The sequence below is a fragment of the Numenius arquata genome, chromosome Z (genome assembly GCF_964106895.1).
Source record: "Numenius arquata chromosome Z, bNumArq3.hap1.1, whole genome shotgun sequence".
Lineage (NCBI taxonomy): Eukaryota > Metazoa > Chordata > Aves > Charadriiformes > Scolopacidae > Numenius > Numenius arquata.
Window position 1 is genome coordinate 84163699 of NC_133616.1, and position 18830 is coordinate 84182528.

General features: G+C 41.9%; 1 protein-coding gene across 1 annotated transcript in view; it reads right to left on the reverse strand.

Moving 5' to 3' along the window:
- Positions 1 to 18830, reverse strand: part of MCTP1 (multiple C2 and transmembrane domain containing 1) — a 284874-nt gene that overhangs the window by 99816 nt on the left and 166228 nt on the right. Inside the window, exons 10-11 of the mRNA XM_074166917.1 lie at positions 15174 to 15267; positions 1814 to 1916 (exon numbers count right to left, since the gene is read on the reverse strand). Of these exons, the coding sequence (XP_074023018.1) occupies positions 1814 to 1916; positions 15174 to 15267 (197 nt within the window). The remainder of the gene's footprint in view (positions 1 to 1813; positions 1917 to 15173; positions 15268 to 18830) is intronic.

The window sequence follows — 18830 nt, forward strand, 5'->3', positions numbered from 1 at the left end:
AGGCTGGGGATTTACAGGACCCGGAGCTCTACAGAGCATCCCTTACACTCTGCGACCCCGGCAGCAATCCCTACTGCAAACACCGGGAAAGCCGCCCGTTTGTCAGTGAGAATAATTACCAGCGGCGCCAGTGCATCCCCGCACTGAGAAGAAGCTCCTTCCTTCTAAAATCCCTGCCTGATTACAAGCCTACAACAGTCATTACAGCAAATTAGGGACAAGCAAGGCAAAACAATGCATTTTTCAGCTACTACTGCTTTATTTTTGCCTGTGAGCCATTAAACACGCCAGTACCACGCACAACAAATGCCACTGTACATTGAAAACTCTCACGTGAAAAATCCACATTCCTTATTCAGAGAGGAAAACACAATTGTTTGAGAGAACTCATCTTTGATCAAATGGCTGATCCAGGCAATATGGACTCAAGCAAAGCAGTTTAACTTCAGTAAAATACACATCTCCAGATTGTTAGCCCAAAATTAATTAACAACTCCAAGGATAAATAAAATACTCAACGCAAACATACACAGAAGAGCAGTGAAAACTCTCCTTGAAGGCCTTTTGAGTTTTTCTGTTTGATTCCTGATTAGTCCTTTGTTTCTACAAAACCAGGCAATTCCTTACGCAGAGAACGCTGCTGAGGAGTAGAGGTTGATTAGTTATTGGCTCTATCAGTAGCTAATTAAAAATAAATCACTGAAGAGTTTAGCGTGGTTTTGCAGATACATAAATGAGAACTAAGTTAATGAGCTAATGAGAAGTACAACTGTTGTGAGATTTTTTCTTTTGTTCTGAGTTCACTCCTGAAAGCTCACTGCAGGGCAAGAAAGGTATGCGTGACAAATACTTGAATGGCAAATTTAGAGGAAAACATAAACAAATTAAAATCAGACTGCGTTTTGAGACCAAGACCAAAACACAGTATTTTCATTTATGAAAAAGGGAGGTATGTGTACACAAAGCTAAAGCCTCCAGTGGTTTTGCAGAGGACTGTCAGCTGGTTTCTGCAGCAGAGCATCCTGCCACTGATCAGTTTCCTACTCGCTGGTGCTCACACCGCAGCCAGAGAGAGAAGCAGGGGGGGAAGAAGGCCACTGAGCAAGACAAATTACAGGAACGTTTTGTTTGCAGAACGCTTTTTTCCTATTCTGTCACAGCCTTTTACTGCCTTCAAAATAACAGAAGGATAAAAAAACCCAACCGCATCAATTCCCCATAAACTAAACTGTTTAGTTCAAGACTGCGTTGTACCCAGCAGCAGCTTTGTGCTCGAGTGATGCCCCATGGCGTGGTGAGAAGCGCAGTTGGTAAATGGAAAGAACCAGTGGAAAGTATCTGATCATAATGCAGAGAAGTATGAAAGCACTTAAAATTCCTTCCTTTATACAGTTATCTAATGTTTATTAAAGTTAACAATCACATTTTAATGAAGGTTATTATCACAATATCCTGTTTTACACCCAAAACTTCAGGGCCAAATCCAGCATGATGTGTTTGGCCCTTGAAACTCTCACTGAAGCTTGCAGGGGTCCACGGCACTTAGCATCATACCTTCCAAGAAACAGACCTTGCTTTTTTACCTTTAAAATGGTACCTCTTCTCTATTCTTTTTTTCATGTTTTTAATGCTCAAAAAAGTATTCAGCGGTTTGGTTTAGAATTATCAGTATGCCATCACGGTCTTTCTTCAGAGCCAGCAGTGGGTATCTTTGATTCACACGTACATCGCCTTCGGAACACCTCCCCCCGCCTCCAAAAAAAAGCCCCCAGCCCTAACCCCCTCCAAACACTCACAAAACCCAAACACCTACAATGTGAAGACTTTGTTCCACTCTGGGTTGAGGTTCTTGTAGACGGTATGGGTCAGCAGTCTGTCGTTGTTCAGTTCAACTACACAAAATGGGTCACTTTTACCTACAAGAGAAAATTTGGAACAAAACTTATGAACTAAGAAAACCCACCGTGAGCAAGGTTTGAATAAAAATTAGTTTTGGAGTTTTTTCTCTTTCTTTTCCTAAGCTGCATTGTAATTCTCTCAGGAATTAATTCAGGGAAGTCCTATGGTCTGCATTATATTCAAGATGATCATAACAGGCTGTTCATCTCCATAATCTATTAACATTCTTCACTAAAAGAACATCTTTTTTGTCTTTAAAAAAAAAAAAGAAAAGAAAAAAAATCCCCATACAGACTTTTCTGATGAAAAAACAGCATGTTCCTAAAAGGTGCCAAGCACCCTTCTGAGACAGCTAAGAGAACTTTACTTTAATGGGGCCAATCCCACATTTTCTGTAATGATAACATAATTAGAGCATTTTGATACGTAGGAAATGTATTATTCCGTACTATTTGTAATAACACAGCACCTATGATACTTATCCAAAGATTACTATGCCTTACATGCTTCATGCTGTACAAATCCTCTCCCCAAAATCAAAAAACCTTAAAGACAGCCTCAGATGAAAGCCTGGCACCGGAGAAAACGGGCAAGCACAATTAAACAATGAGACGGTATCAGCTGGAATGATGGGCTGTAGTCTCAGCACAGCAGAAGCCCAAACGAGGTGGAGATTTTTGTATACATTAAAGCACAATGAAGTAGCTTTGCATATATTTACAAGAAGGTCCCCCAGCATGAAAGCCACCACAGGAGAAAGTGTGAAGATGCTGCTTTGAAAATGTAATGTGTAGATAATGGAAGCGGTACCCTACGCTGGATATGGAAGTTGATAATTTTTTTTTTTTAATTTAAAGAAAAAGAATGGAGAAAGGAAGTGTGTGTGTGTGAGCCCCTGAATATCAAATAAGCAGCTCATGGCCAGCGACTGCAGGTGAGCCGTGCTTAGACACCAAGCAAAGAGCAAGAAAAGACGCGTGAAACTTATACTAAGCTTTTTCTTGGATATCCACGAGGCCACGGTTTGTATCTGGGAAGCAGAAGAAGGAAAGCAGACACCTGAATCTCGTGCTTAACAAGGGTCTGCTCCTGTGAAAAAGGAGCTCTCCGAAGAGGGAGGAAGGCAAACAAGGGAAGATCGGTATCTCCAGGGTTTTGGGGCAACCCTGAAATTTCTTGGAAAGGTTAGAAGGTGTTGGGAAGAAGATCCGAGGAACAGCTATGATGGAAGAAGCGGTAATGAAAACATGAGGGGCATGGTGGGAAGACAGTTGCAATAAAGAGGCAATAAAGAGAAGAAATCATAGTGTGGAGTAAATTATTTAACTCATATTTCAAATTATGACAGTAATGACAACCACTATAAATGCTGGCCGAGACGGAGAGATACTATCCCTCCTACTTATTTTGATTTCCTCCAGTAATTGAAGAGAACAACCCTTGCCTTTGGCACAGAATACAAGTGCGTGCATTATTTTCATGTAAGGCTGCAAATATATAAGGAGAAAGCCATAGAATAAATTGCTGTTCCCAGAACCCAAGGGGATGTTCTCTGATGGAAATTAACAACTGAGTTGCATGCCACAGAGGGGCTCCTTCTGGTTTTCTCTGGACAGCAAAGTGTTTGGAAGTTATTGAGTGTTGGCGTTGGCCCCCCACAATCAAACCCAGCACACTAAGCAACTGTGCTTCACAACGTCCTCAGTAACTCCAAAATGCTTTGTCATGCGCTATAAGAAGCCATAAATTGAGCAGCTCAATGGGGCTACATTAATGATATTAGGGAGGCATGTAATTTGTTTCATACCTTATACAAATGACAATGAAATCAATATTTAGACAAAGCTGTCCAGGGGTCACATCTCCCAAACTGCAGTATTGATCCAGACTACATCGGGGTTAATGTGCATATTATTAACTTTAATGATAAAGAATAATTGTTTTAAACACGTTGTGAATTACAGTTAGAGTTGATGTTTACCTTTTCTAGAAAACAATGTATCATTGAATCTTTTCCATTAAGTTTGAAAAATGATTAATTCATTGGTCAGCAGAGATGGATGTATCACACATCTCAATATTCTCCTACTTCAGAAGCCTAAAATTTGGTAGGAAACTTAAACAATTTGTATTTATTTAAGTTATTTGGATTTCTGTTTTTGAGAAAGAAACACCCAGAAGATAGTTAAAATAACAAGTCAGAACTGACACAGCAGGCAAGGGAGGTGATATTACTTTATCTCCTTTTTTAAAGTATCTTCAATCGTATTTGCATATGATGGTTGGTACAATGTAATTTGTGCTAATTAATCATATAGAGACACAGGAAAATCATAGAATCATAGAATGGTTACAGTTGGAAGGGACCTTAAAGATCATCGAGTTCCAACCCCCCCTGCCATGGGCAGGGACACCTCCACTAGAGCAGGTTGCTCCAAGCCCCATCCAGCCTGGCCTTAAACACTTCCAGGGATGGGGCAGCCACAGCTTCTCTGGGCAACCTGGGCCAGGCTCTCACCACCCTCACAGCAAAGAATTTCCTCCTAATATCTAATCTAAATCTCCCCTCTTCCAATTTAAAACCATTACCCCTTGTCCTGTCACTACATTTCCTGACAAAGAGTCCCTCTCCGGCTCTCCTGTAGGCTCCCTTCAGGTATTGGAAGGCTGCTATGACGTCTCCCCCGAGCCTTCTCTTCTCCAGGCTGAACAACCCCAGCTCTCTCAGCCTGTCTTCCTAGGGGAGGTGCTCCAGCCCTCTGATCATCTTCGTGGCCCTCCGCTGGACCCGTTCCAACAGGTCCATGTCCTTCCTGTGTTGAGGACTCCAAAGCTGGACACAGTATTCCAGGTGGGGTCTCACGAGCGCAGAGTAGAGGGGTAGAATCACCTCCTGCGACCTGCTGGCCACACTTCTCTTGATGCAGCCCAGGATGCGGTTGGCTTTCTGGGCTGCCAGTGCACATTGCCGGCTCGTGTTGAACTTCTCATCCACCAACACCCCCAAGTCCTTCTCCTCAGGGCTGCTCTCCAGCCATTCTCCACCCAACCTGTATTTGTGCCTGGGATTGCCACGTCCCAGGTGCAGGACCCTGCACTTGGCCTGGTTGAACTTCATGCAATTTGCATGAGCCCATCTCTCAAGCCTGTCCTGGTCCCTCTGAATGGCATCCCTTCCCTCCAGCGTGTCGACTGCGCCACCGAGCTTGGTGTCGTCGGCAAACTTGCTGAGGGTGCACTCAATCCCACTGTCCATGTCTCTGACAAAGCTGTTGAACAGCACTGGTCCCAGTACCGACCCCTGAGGAACTCCACTCGTCACTGGCTGCCACTTGGACATTGAGCTGTTGACCACAACCCTTTGAGTGCGGCCATTCAGCCAGTTCCTTATCCACCGAGTGGTCCATCCATTGAACCCATGACTTTCCAATTTTGAGACCAAAATGCACTGCGGTGTCTAAAGGCCATCTTCTGTAAACAAGGAGAAGGTATTTACTGTGTTCATTTATTTTCCGCATCTGTTGACATGCACTTTTTCAGTGACTCTCCTCATAGGTTTATAAGGATATCAATTCACTTTAGAAAGCTAAATAATTTGTAACATCAATCACAGAGGTCCTCAATCAAACCAAATGGTTTTCAGAAGTGAAAAAAAACCTCTCACACTCAACTTTTGATGTCTCCTTCCCCCATAACTTGAATACAGTCTGAGACCAAATCCAAGTAAAGGAACTATTGCGAAGCAGTCCAAGGGAAGGCCCAAGCATCATGGTTGATGAGTAGGAGTTTCCCAGCTATGAACACCTCTGCTAAGGAATACTGTTTTTACCACACGAGGAGGCCTTGAAGTTCCCATATGCAAAGCCCTTCGCCATCACCAATGGGCACTTCTTCCATATGCTCCATCGCTCACAACCAAGCTGGTGCTCAACAAATGGTTGTTTGGATACCAACCCAAACAAGCAGACACAATCCAGAAAGACAAAGCCCGAGGAACGCACCAGTTCTCGGTGAAACTCATATCCACTGGTCATTTTTCAAGTTCTCGTCATTGGAAAGAGTATCTGCAATCTTAACTCTCTCTGATGGCCATGGCAACCTGCTGCACTGCAAGAGTGTTCACAATAATGGGACTGTTCCACATGAAAGCCTTAAGAGAGCACTAAGATATTAAAGAAGGTGTTCTTAGGTCTCCTTGGTCTCTAGGAGGACCAAGGAAATCCAGGAACTTACAACATCGCTATATTATTCAAAACCCCTCCCTCAAGCACAACACATAGAGCCAATTGATTCTGGAATTGCCGGAGACGTCAGGATTTGGCATAAAATCTTCAAGGAAAAGTTCCCACAGGAGAAATATTTTCAAATAGAAGTGACCGTGCAGTGGTCTGGAGGGAGGGAAAAGGGGGATTCTTCCATGGCCACTTTCTAAAAATTGAGAAATGTTTTAAGGTTTAATTTATTGTTTTCTATTTCGCCCCCTCCAGATCCACAAACAAACCTGCATTCTCCAACTGTTGTAGCAGGGATCACACTGCAAACAGGCAGCTGCCAATAGGATAATTGCTTACTTCTTGGAGACAAGCTTTAAAGCATTCCCAACTTATGACACAATTCAGCAGCTCCTGCAGGTTGTAAAGCAACCACAAAGAAAACAATGCAAAATTTGAACTTCTTGAAGGCAGCTTCAGACAACTTCTGTCCAGTGAATCCAACTGGCAACTTCAAACAAGAGATAGATAAATGGTCTTCCTCATTTTTATAAAAAAGAACCACACATGTTCAGAAGAGTACGCGCTGCCCACCTAGCAGTTCTAGAAGTACACGTAAATACCCTTTGATGAGACCTGTGCTGCCGGGGCTCAATTGCACCATCCTAAGTTATGCTGTCACCACCCGTATGCCAAATCATGACTGTCACATATCACTGTGCATCATCTGTCATATGTCAACAAATTCTACCCAAATCCCTCTGTCTACTGAGGATCTTCCAACCAGTTCCCTGCTCCCTGCCCTTGGTAGGATCCCAGCTACTGTCCCAGTGACTTCAGAGGTACTTCACCCTGTCGATCAGGAGGACATCCACAAACTTCTTCTGAATACAGCCCTGAAGGTGTGCTCAGTGCTGTGCAAGGGTAAGACAACCACCACCTGCGTATTAACATGCTTCCAGCACCACAAGAACCCACCACTTAACGATCTTGAGTAATTCCACGACCTCAGTGGGACTAATCACTATTGTACCCAGCACTGTTTGAAGGAATTCATGAGACAGGCAGTAAAACCAGGGAAATAAACCTTCCCACTGACTGAAATCAGAGCTGCAGTCAACCTCGGTAAGAGGTAAAACAAATCTCATTAATCCATTCTGTTGCTCTAACATCTCATGCTTTTTGGATGCTACTCGTACAGTCCTACAGGCTCCTGAAATGACATCAATAAAGTCCTAACTTATAAAATACAAATAACAATCTGGAAGAGAAAGGGAAAACAGCTTAACAGCTTCTCTTTGGATGGATCTCCCTCACCGTTTTTTCCCCTTTACCCTTTACACACTGGGACTATCTGAGAACGTCCCCTAGAAGGAATTATACTTTGCAAGGTAAGATCCCACTGAAAAAAAAGAAAAATTAATTGCAACTGAATTTTCCCATTTTATTCATCATTCCACACACTGCATCCAGTTCGACAGATATCCTTGTTTGTGCTGCGCTGTGTTGCATTTAATCTACACACAGTCAGTGAGACCACAGCACAAACTGCAATTACTTTACTTAGATCTAAGTATTTTACTTTAATCAGCACGGTGTCCCTCACATGAATTAAAACATTAGTCTTTTAATTGGCACCTAGCTTCTCGGAACCACCACATGCTCCTGGATGAACCCTCCACCCATCAGCTCAGACCAGCCCAACTCATGGTTGAGCTGCAAGAGGGGCTGACCAGGAACTGGAGAGGTCCTACATGTTATTTCCTTCAACACCCAAAGTCCCCCCCAGCCCGGGAAGTCCCTCACAAAAGAGACACTGTCAGTTTGGAGCTCAGATTCATTATCTGGAGCTCAGAAGGCTGCCCACTGGAACAACCTTTTTCTCCTGCAAGTATGCAAAATACACTTCTTCATCATACAAAAGAGACTGAAATAGTGACAATTTTTAATTACTTCTCAAAACATTTAGAAAATCAAACCAACAAAAACTCAACACCCACACAATTTTAGCTTCTAAATCTTCTCCTCAAGTAGCTACAGCACCACAAAGCCTAAGAGTTTTGCTGTGGTTTTCACTCGGAGAAGTTTGGGAAAGGCCCTTTCCATCAGTCCCAAGACCACAGGACTTCCACATTTGCTGACGAGCTGGCTCATTATGCCGGAAATCATCAGGAAGCACCAGAGATGCTGTGTGGCTTGTGAACCCGTGTGAACTGATGTCCTAGGGCTGGTGGACCAGTCTCAGACACAGGCCACTGTAGCCCATCTTCCAGGCTAGAGGCGAGCTGGACTCTGCCCAGTCTAGTGAGCAGCCCAAATAACAAAACATTGGGCTGCATTTCAAATTCAACTCCAAAATTACTGCTTTTTCACAAGAGATTGACACAACTATCTTCTGTTTGTATAAATATGAACTTTACCTCAACACTGGAGCTGTCAAACTGCAATACAGCATAATTCATATTCCTGGGCAAGTTAAACAGGTATGTCCTTCAATGGACCCTTACAGGGAAGTTGTCCCATAACCTTTCTTGATTCTTAGTAGATTGTTTTCCCAGCAAAAATTAATTTCCAAGCACTGTAACTCTTCCAAACAGGAACTTTAATTCAACTTAATTACACTTTTGTGCTCACTTTCTAGCTCTGCTTGTACAGAAATAGGAGTCTTCCTTGATGAAAAGCTGTCAAAGCTTAAATTTACATTTCTCGCTTGCCACTTTTTGTACAAGTTAAACTGTGATGTCCTTTCATTATAAAGCTCTACGAAATGCATGCATTTGTATCTAGAAAACTGCATGCCATCTGCATATTATTTGGTTAAAACTGTAAAAAAGGAGACTTTAGTAAACAAACATCTGGAGACACCCATATTTTATGCAGTTAAGATGACTCCGTGTTTTAGACAGGGAAAAAACACCTGTGTGCAGTCATAAACATTGTGCTTTTCTGTTTTCAATCCCTGAAAATCCAGCTTGTTGGAAAGAAAAAAAATCAGGAAGACCATCAGTCGTCATAGAACGACTCTATCCTTATTAATCAGAGCTGCCACAGGCTCTTACAAGGAGCTCCCATTGATGCCATTGCTCTTCAGAGCAGGTGGAGCCAAGAAGCAGATGACAGACCTACCTGTGGCCTGGAAAACTTCACTTCTCAAGGATTAACTCTCAAGGGAGATGGGACAGCATGGGGCCACCTCCCCGTGAGCCCTGAGGAGATACTCTACCGTGGTTATAGAAAGCATGCCCTGCTTCAGTAGATGTCCAGGGACAAATAATTTCCTAGCTTGCTTTCTCCAACAGTTTTCTCAGCAAAAGGAACCACGTGGCAGGTAAATAGGGATTGGCATTTAACATCTGCCTGCCCCTGGTCAGTCTGTAAAGTTTCACCAACTGACAGAAAGTCAACTCCAGCACTGGCTAGACCATGAACTGATTGTAAGCAGATCCCTAACTTTATTCTGAACTATTACGTGAATTTTTTGCATTGTTAAAATTAGATTATCCAAACTGAACTGGACTCGCAAGGACTACTAAAAATGTTCTGGATAGTCGAAAAATTAAAAAAATAGATTTCAATTCAATTTCTCCTTTTTTTAAAAGTCAAGTTCCCAGACAACCACTTTGCAAAGTTCAACCAAGTTTAATGTAGTTATGAGAGCTGAAATATTGTTTGAATATTTCATAGGCTATTAGGGCTCTCCCCTACCGCTGGCCATGCCTGTCCCTTACGGACCTAAGTCCCCACAGCCCCCAAAATGCCTTTTTTTTTTTTTTTTGGAGGGGGAGGGTGGGGAGGGGAGGGGGAAGACAAGACCGCCAGTCCATGGCTCTGGGGGGGCAGTGCCACTCACGCAGACGCTAATGTCACCGGTGTTGTTCCAGGCTCCCTGCCCGCCAGCTGCTTGCCACCGAGCATCCAGCCTGACCTTTGGCCAGGAGGAGGGAGGGCTCAATAGCCGGAGAAGCCGCCTTGTCGAATGGATTAAGGACAGGACCCAGGACGAATGCCAGCTTTGAGAAGGACTTGCTCTGTCGGCCTTCGCCGAGTCCGTTAGCCTTTCTTAGTTCTTCCGTCCTTAAAATGGAAACGGTAATTCCTCTCTGGCAGTGCTGCTGTGTTGCAGCGGAGGGGAATTATGACATACCTGACCAGGCGAGCCGGTGCAGCGCCACAATTGTGTTAAACTCATTCCCACACAATATTTACAGAGGAAGAAAAAAAGTTAATTATCACAAGTCCTTCTTTCACCGTATATTTAATTCTAAATGCTACAGTTAACCAAAAATCTATTTAAAATCCTACTTTTACCCTTTAGTATCCTAGACCTGCTACCTTCTTTAAAAAAAGTAGTTTTGCAGTACAAGACATTGGACTGATGTCTTCAGGCAACCGACACAGACAGGACCAGGTGAGATTTTATCTGTTGCAGAGAACTGCCCATCTAGTAGATTTCCGTACTTTGTGAAGATAATTCAAGTGTATATTGAAATCTGGTTGCGCTAATTGACAGAGCAAATTACTTTTGGAACCGTATTTCCAAAGGGCCTCTGAATTTATTCCTTCAATTTTACATGCATGGGCTTCCATACCTTTGTGAATTTAACGTTTGTGTACATCACTCTGACATTCCCCAGCATTAGAAGAACAATTTCAAAGACTATTTTTGCACACGTATTAGGACATTTTAGTAGAATAGATTTTAGAAAACTCATTTACATTCCGCACATTTAGCCACCTTGGTATCTTCATCCTACTTTCAAGTGCTTTAATCAAAATTTTAACATGGAATTTTCTTAGAAGAAAGGCTGAATTCCAGACATACAACTAGAGAGAAAAAAAAAATAAATTATCTTTTGCCTCATTTTCTATGCTTAGTTTCTATTCTTCAGAGGAGGAGGATCCTAAAAAGGTTTTGACTGTAAACCTAAATATCACCAAGCTCTCTAGTAAAATCTGTCTGATATACCAGGTTCTGAAATCTCGGTACCCAAAAAAACCCCACAGAAAATTGATGAATAATGAGGTCAGAAATACAAATAAATTTACTTCTAATGAAGACTGGAGACACAGTAATCAAAGTGTTAAAAATTCATTTCATGCACATCTCATTTGCCTCTTAGCTGATATTTATCACATAATTCTGTGAGAAAGTGGAGGCCTAAGATGCTCCAGATAAATGTCTCAATTAATTGTACAGAGGTAGCCCTCTTTGAGCTGAACCAGAGCTGTGAGCTCTTTATTAAAAGCACTATTCTGTAGCCTGTAACCTTGTTCCTTGACTCCTCTCTAGTTTCCAATTTAAACAAGTCCCCATGCGGCCGGCTCTAAAGGGCTTTGTCTCCCTGTCATTGTTACGAGAGCCGAGGCATCCTGGAAGTGTGAAATCAGACCTCATGAGCTGAACGGTTCCCCAGGGAACGCCGGACGGCGCAGAAGGTCAAAGTCATGGGCTGGACCATCTGAAAGCGTCTGATCGCCGGTCTGTGACACGGCGAGCGGGGTGGGGGCAGGGGGAGAGGGGGGCCGGGGGGGCTGGGATTGAACACGTCTTAATTAAAGTCCAAAGACAGCAAAACACACTGTTTTCCAGGCGGGCCCATCACACTGAGCTTGGATTTTGCTCTGCTAATGAATCGGAGTTGCTCACTCTTATTATTCCTCAAAATAGTAACAGGACTTTGGCTGAAGTCGATCAGGCCTGTGGCACACCCTGCTCCCTTCCCGTTAATAATAAAGCAGAGGTGTTCGACTTTATTTTGTGGTACCAGGAAAAGGAGGAAAGCATCCGCCTGTGAAGCCTGCAGCCTTCCTCCACCATGGCTACACCTACACCTAGCTTTGCTCCAGGAGGGATACTTGTACCTGACCATGGCCTAAACTGGCCATGGTTGAGGGTCCCGTGCCTTCCAAAACTCATATGGGTTTGGTGAACACAATATATATTAATTTCAGAAGCGAACTGACACGATGAGTCCATCATATCTTATGTTTTCCAGGTATTTCTTCCTGTAAGAGGACCTGTGGGCACATGTGTTGCCATGCCAGGGCTCCCCAAGAGCCAAACCCTCGAGAAGGTCTTCCAGGGCAACCACGAGTGAGCAAAGACGTGGGGGAAGGGGAACTTAGGATTTAGGGAGGAAACAGCCTTGCACTGAACAGCTAAAAACACAATGGGAGGTTTAAGTGAAACTTTCTTCTGGAGAAGAGAAGGAAAAAGTAAGCACCATGCTCAGTGTCTTTCCATTCGTTAGGTTATAGTTTGAAAAACACGTGTTAAAAGGTAAGTATTTTCCAGGAAGCCGTATTTGCTATGGCCACGGTTTCCATCAAACAGAACATAATTTTGCATTGGTGGAAGCCCTAACACTGTGGTTTGACCATGGAAAGACGCTGTTTTTCTGGGGGAGACATCCTCATAGACGCAGCAGTTCCGGCAAAGGCTCTGCTCCTGGAAGACGCCCTGTTCTTCAGCTCCCACTGAAACCGAGGTGAGCTTTCAGGCACCGGTGGGGAACCTCCCGACCCCCTCAGCAGCTCTGCCTTTCCTAGACTTCCTTGCAAGCGGGTTCTGAGTGAGGAGGTCTCACTTTGTTCTTTTCTGGGGTATTTTTCAAACCCAGCCATGGCATGTTCGAGCAGAGCCCTGTTTCCCGACTCGCTCCCTTGCTCACAGCTTGACCGAAATTTCAGCCTACTCCGGCGTCTCGTTCAACCACCACCCTTAATCTCCCTTTTTTTTTAACTAACCTTAACGATTTGAAGTGTACTGTCCAACACTAGGCTATTGAGACTGGAGAAAGACCTGCCCTCGACTATCAACAGTTTATTAGGGGCTTAACTGAAGTGACCTACTGTAGCAGCATTCAGCTGAACGGGGCCATGGGCTTTCTGTGGAGAGGAGAAGAATTGAGGGTTTCATTAAAAAGTAATTTGTGCTTTTTACTCATTCATTCAACGGGAGTCTCAATTGCTCTTTATTCACACAGAGTTAATACAGTATTACAATGCTGCTCAATGAATGTATGGTAACAAAAGAAAAATTTCACATTTTGAAAGGGAAAAAAAAAATCCTTGCAACTGCAGTAAGATTGATGACTACTTAAAAGATTACAGAAATCTTTTTCCGTCTATGCTTATGCCTAATGATGGAATATTAAGGATTTTTAAAATCCATTCAGCCCAAACTAATAAATTTTGATTTATTGCTGCACATGGAAAGACTCCTGAAAGTGAAATGGGATACGCTCAGCCGACAGGAAACAGCAAATCACACAGGTACGATACAGGTGTCTCGGGCTCGGAGGAGGGCAAAAGATTAACTCTGAAAAAACAACACAGCAAGAAGAGCAAACTAGTCCCTAGCTTTTACTGGCACAAGCAATCCTCGGTCGTGTAAGTTACACCCCTGATGACAGCGCTCTCCTCACTGACTAATAACCCTTCCTCGGCTGAATAAAGGTGGGGGGTCAAGTTTTACACAGTTTTTGGCAACCATGATTTATTGACAATCACCAGATATCCACTGTGAGTTATTTCTATATATTACTATTCAAAGTTTAATCTGAAATGAATGGTCTGTACGTACCCACAAGTGACTAAAAGTAGCTATAAATTACTACAGCACTTAATAAAACCCCTCTTTTCAAGACACCAGGTATTTTTGTCCAAAATATACAATGATTTCTGTAATGCCTGGAATGCACAGCCATTCCACAAAACGTATCTGTCCTATAAATGCTTTTTCTTGCTAATGAACAAAATATGTGGGACATGAGAAGGTAGTGAGTGTTCTTCCCCTTCTTCCAGACTGTCGTTCTAAATGCAATGTCTGAAAATTTTTGGTAGCTCTGTACATCTTTAATTGAATCAAACGTATTTCCCAAAAAAAATTTGTTCAACCAGCACAAATGACATGTTGATCTGGAAAAAGTCGAAGATTGAACGAGGTCAGGGACTGAATTATCCCATTTGCCCCTGAATAACTTAATCTCTCTCTCTCTGTTCAGACCACATTGGATTATAAGGTCAAAGCAGAGTGAGGAATCTTTAGCAGCATTTCTCCAACCTCCCTGAAAATAGAAGAATCTCTTATTTTGTGTGCCACAAACTCGATGATCAGTTTCAGCAATAAAATGTTTGCTCTGTTACCTTGTCTGAGGAAAAAAGCCCACATAAATACTGGTACTCATGCTAATTTACAAAAAATTATTAAAAAGTAAGTATGTTGTTATATATCCACATCTGCCCCTACAACAGAACATTTATATCCAAATTGCAGTTAAGCCAGCTAGACTAATATAGTTTCCTTTTTTTTTTTTATCTTTTTAAAGCCAAGATGGCTATTTTCTGACACAGAAGCAGCTCATTTTGCTCCATTCAATTTGAGCAACATGAAGGCGATTTTACTTATGGGATATAACTTGGGACACTTCTGGAGAAAAATGGTCAGAATGGCTGAAATACTTTGTCTTCATTTTGAATAGCAAAAGGTTAAATTACCCGTTCAGCTTGTATCACATAAAATAGAATATACAATTTTTTTTTCTTATTTCCCCTCTTAAAGAGATAAGCAGTAGTTACAGGAAACTGCATTTATTTGAAACGCCTGAAATCAGCAGCAGCCTTGCTAAATAACTGACAGATATCGAGCACTTCTTTTGGAAAGAAGTTTAAAGTAGTATATAAGTCTAGCACCTTTTATTTGCCTTGTCCTCTGCGATTCAGCTCTAATTCGGATAATTTTATTATCTTTTTATCTCCTACCAAAAGAAGTCTTTTCTGTGCATTTTTTTCCCAGGACCTCTGATGGAGAAAAATGTACATTTCACCCTTCTGAGAAATAACCTACGTAGGGCTCTGCATCAGAATGACTTGCTGCCTTCTTACAAAAGTTCTGTTTGTTCCTCTGCAGATTTTTTCCTTAATAAGCAGAAGGTGAGACTGTGCAAACCGACAATAATGTTTAGATAAACTCCTGTTTTAGACATTATTTTTTTCCCCACTTCTGAAAAGGCCCAGTCTTTCTACGGTATTTACTGTCACAGAAACTAAATGAATCCTTGCCTGTGACATCAGCTGCCATCAACGCTTCTGCCCTGATGACCTTCACCTGAAGAAATCCCACATCCTTCATGTTATGAAACATCGCCATCAGACTCTAAAAAAAAAAAAATAAAAAATAAAAAAGAGAAGTAATTCTGGACTGCAAAAAAAGACAAATCGAAAGCAGTATTAACAGTCTCCTCCCTACCCCAGATATAAGTGTGATTCTGTCAAACGTAGTCATACTTTTAAATACTCCTTTCTGAAGAACGTACAGTTGTCAGTGTTTCTCTGCAACTTTAACTTACCAATGAGAAACGCAAAGTAAAAATTAGAAGATGAATGATTAAATATAATAGTGAATTAATCCCCTAATAGTACATGAATAACCGTGCATTGAAATTTTAAAAGGTAGCAGTGTATTAACAAAATTAATACAAACACTTCCTCATCCTGAATGCTCTTCTGAGATCTGTGTTCACATTTTCCCCTTGATGGCTCCAATACCATTTTAAACAGTGTCAAAGGGTCAATATTGGGGTTTTTTTTGTAGTTGACCATTACACACGAGCTTGCCTATAGCATCTATGCATATATAAGCTTGCATATGGCTTGCAAATAACATGAGCAAAAACCATCAAAAGAGGATTATAACAACGTAATAACATTTATAATAATCACATGCAAAAAGATAAAAAAATGAATTAAAATATGGTTCCAGTTTCATGGCAAAAAGCTCTTACTATAAATATTTTTTAACATAAATTTCTGCAACATCTACATATATTAAAAAGTGGAAGAAAAAAATTAAAGAATAGACTAACACTTGCATTTATTCATCCAACATAGTTTTACAAAGCTGCTTGCAAGGTGCATTCTGTTGCTGCTCTTTTTTCTAATAACTAGAAGTAACAAACCGGGAGTATTGCACCGGGCAGGTGGGACACGCCAAAATACTCGAGCTCTAGCTTTGAATATAATTTAAAAGTTGCAGCATTTCAAATGATAGAACACTGAATGCAACTGTGAATCTGCAATCAATTAATAACAAATCTGGCATTATCATTCAGTGTTTGGATAACCGAGGGGAGAAACCCCAAAAGAGGAGACTAAAATTAGATTTCCAAATCCACTTTAAATTATACATATACGTGGCCTAATTTTTGGATGCTTTTGCAAGGTCTTGTTCGTAAGTACTAGCACGTACCTTTGTTTTGAAGTATTTTAAATTGTGGACTAATACATTTAATGCCTTTGGCCTTTTCTAAAATTATAATGTAGGGCCGGTGAAACCTTTTCCACTGTTTATGATAATGCCCAGATTTCTAGAAAACGCAAACATCCGGTAAAACACCAAGTCAACAATTCTTTCATTTATTATGAAGGCAAAATCGACTGTTATGGAAAACCGGAATAAATAACATCCCTGATCTGAAAACCACAGGTGCTGCTTAAATGCAATATTAAATGTCAGCTTGCAAAAGCTACGGCATGTTTATGCATAGGTAACCTATCCATTAACACCCTGGACGTATAATACGCATCCCTGTCTTTTTATTAATAAGACAATTCTAACAGTTAAATCACACTCTGGTATTAATTTCTCGAGCCCCAGCTGACCCTGGGCTGTTCACAGGGGGGGTCTGACCTTGGTACGCTGAAATGAGGGATCTGTTGTGGAGCCCCACACGCTACATACATGTGAACACGTGTGTGCGTGTTATCACAGGATAGTGGTTAAGGCATTTTTACCATTTTTTAATATAGGAATCACCAGAAATGCGGCCGATGGTCAACTTCCATCAGCGCACACTCGTCACAGGTAGCGCTGTTATGGCTCAGACACACCTCGGCGCCGTCCCTTCCTCAAGGTTTGGAAGCCTCTTATCAGAACTGGTACCAGCACGGAGATCACTCTGCTCCAACACCAGGATGAGAGTGGAAGGATTTACAGAAACCTCTCCACGTTTTACCCAAGTTTCCCACCGACGGAAACAAACACCAAGCCTCAGACAGAAAACAAAGGCAGAGCGAGCCAAGGGACGGCTCCCCCTTCCCGCAACGCCCTGCGGTCCCCTTTCTCCAAATTTCATCAAAAAGGCACCGATGCTCTATTATACTTTCCCACCTCTGTGAGCGTGCGGCAGAACCATTATTTTTGAACTTTCAGTTGCAGCAAGTCGGCTGGCTGGGATTCATTAACCCCCGGCTGCGGCGGTGGGGGCTGCTGGAAACGTATACAACGCCGCGGCAGAGGCTCCGGGAGGAGCAAATGGCTTTAATACATTACTTTAAATACATAACTTTAAGTAATGATTTATCAGATGGTATTCTGTCTTCTTATTTATGATTATTGTTGAAGGCCTCAAAACCCACATGGTTTCTGAAGCCTGAAATTTCCATAGCAGAGGAATCCATGATTTGCTGAGAATCTTTTCAGCCCTCAATAGATGGGGAAAGATTGAAATGCTCTGGAGATGAGTCCTCTTTATTTTTTTAATGAAAGGCTGTATAATATATTTTCTGTATGGCTGCAGCAGCTGTCAGGGAGAGCATCTCAGTTCAGCTCTATTATGGGAGAAGCAATACCCCATCCTATGGCATGGAGATACACTGAGGGGCCAGCCCTGATTGACAGCTTGTCACCATGACGTCTTATTCCATCTCTGTTATGGAGAAAATTAATGTCACACCACCAGCCTTATGACTCGCTGTCATCTTAGAACTGCTCACCTTTTATCAATGCTCTAAATAACATTTCAAGCCCATCGTCTCACGGTGGACAATCTGGTCAAGGGACATTAAATCGGATGACTGTGAAATGTCATAATAAAAATGGAATGCTAACAACTTCTTCTCTAAACTAGCTCCTCTGGTTTTTAAACTGTGACAAGGGGGACCGCGGGTTCAGCACACCCGTTCTGAAAAGGTCATACAATCTCTCTTGGTCCGTACCCATTAATGCGCCCCCCTCCTCACCCCAAAAGGAATTAATCTTTTCAGACAATTGTGGTAAAATAATGGTTCAAACAGTAATGCCTGTTTAATTTGTAAGGCTCTGATGTTCAGCTACAAATGGTTAAATGACAGTAATAGAGTCATTTTCCAAGGCTATTTGATCTGATGGCAAGGTCAGCTCATTAACTGTTTTTGGCTGCAGAAAGGGTGCAAAATACATTTCTCAGATGGGAGCTGGTTTTCTTTAAGGGGATGAAAAATAGAAACCCCCAAAATCCAGCCTCTCGGTGGGGAACAGTACATCTTGCTAATTGCGTATTCTTTCTTTGTATTGGTTCTGCAGCAGAGATATGAATACCAAAGGCAAATCAAACACCGGTGAAAATAAACTACTTGAATTTCAATAATCCTTGTCATTTCTTTCTTCGGCTGTCCACCGGTCATTTTAATAAAAACAGTAAAATTTATCAAAAATTTTATACATCGATGCTACAATTTTCAAAAAACATAATGAGAAACTCATGCCTCCACAATCAGAACATCTTCCAAAAATATAAATGTTTTCAAATGCATACAGGAATGTAAATACAAGAAAAGACACATATCCACAAATATGTAAGAAAAGGAAATAAATAGATCAGTCTTAACATGACACAATTATGCTCTACACTGGGGACAAAAAATTGAGAATTTAGGAAAACTGGTTAATAATACACAGGC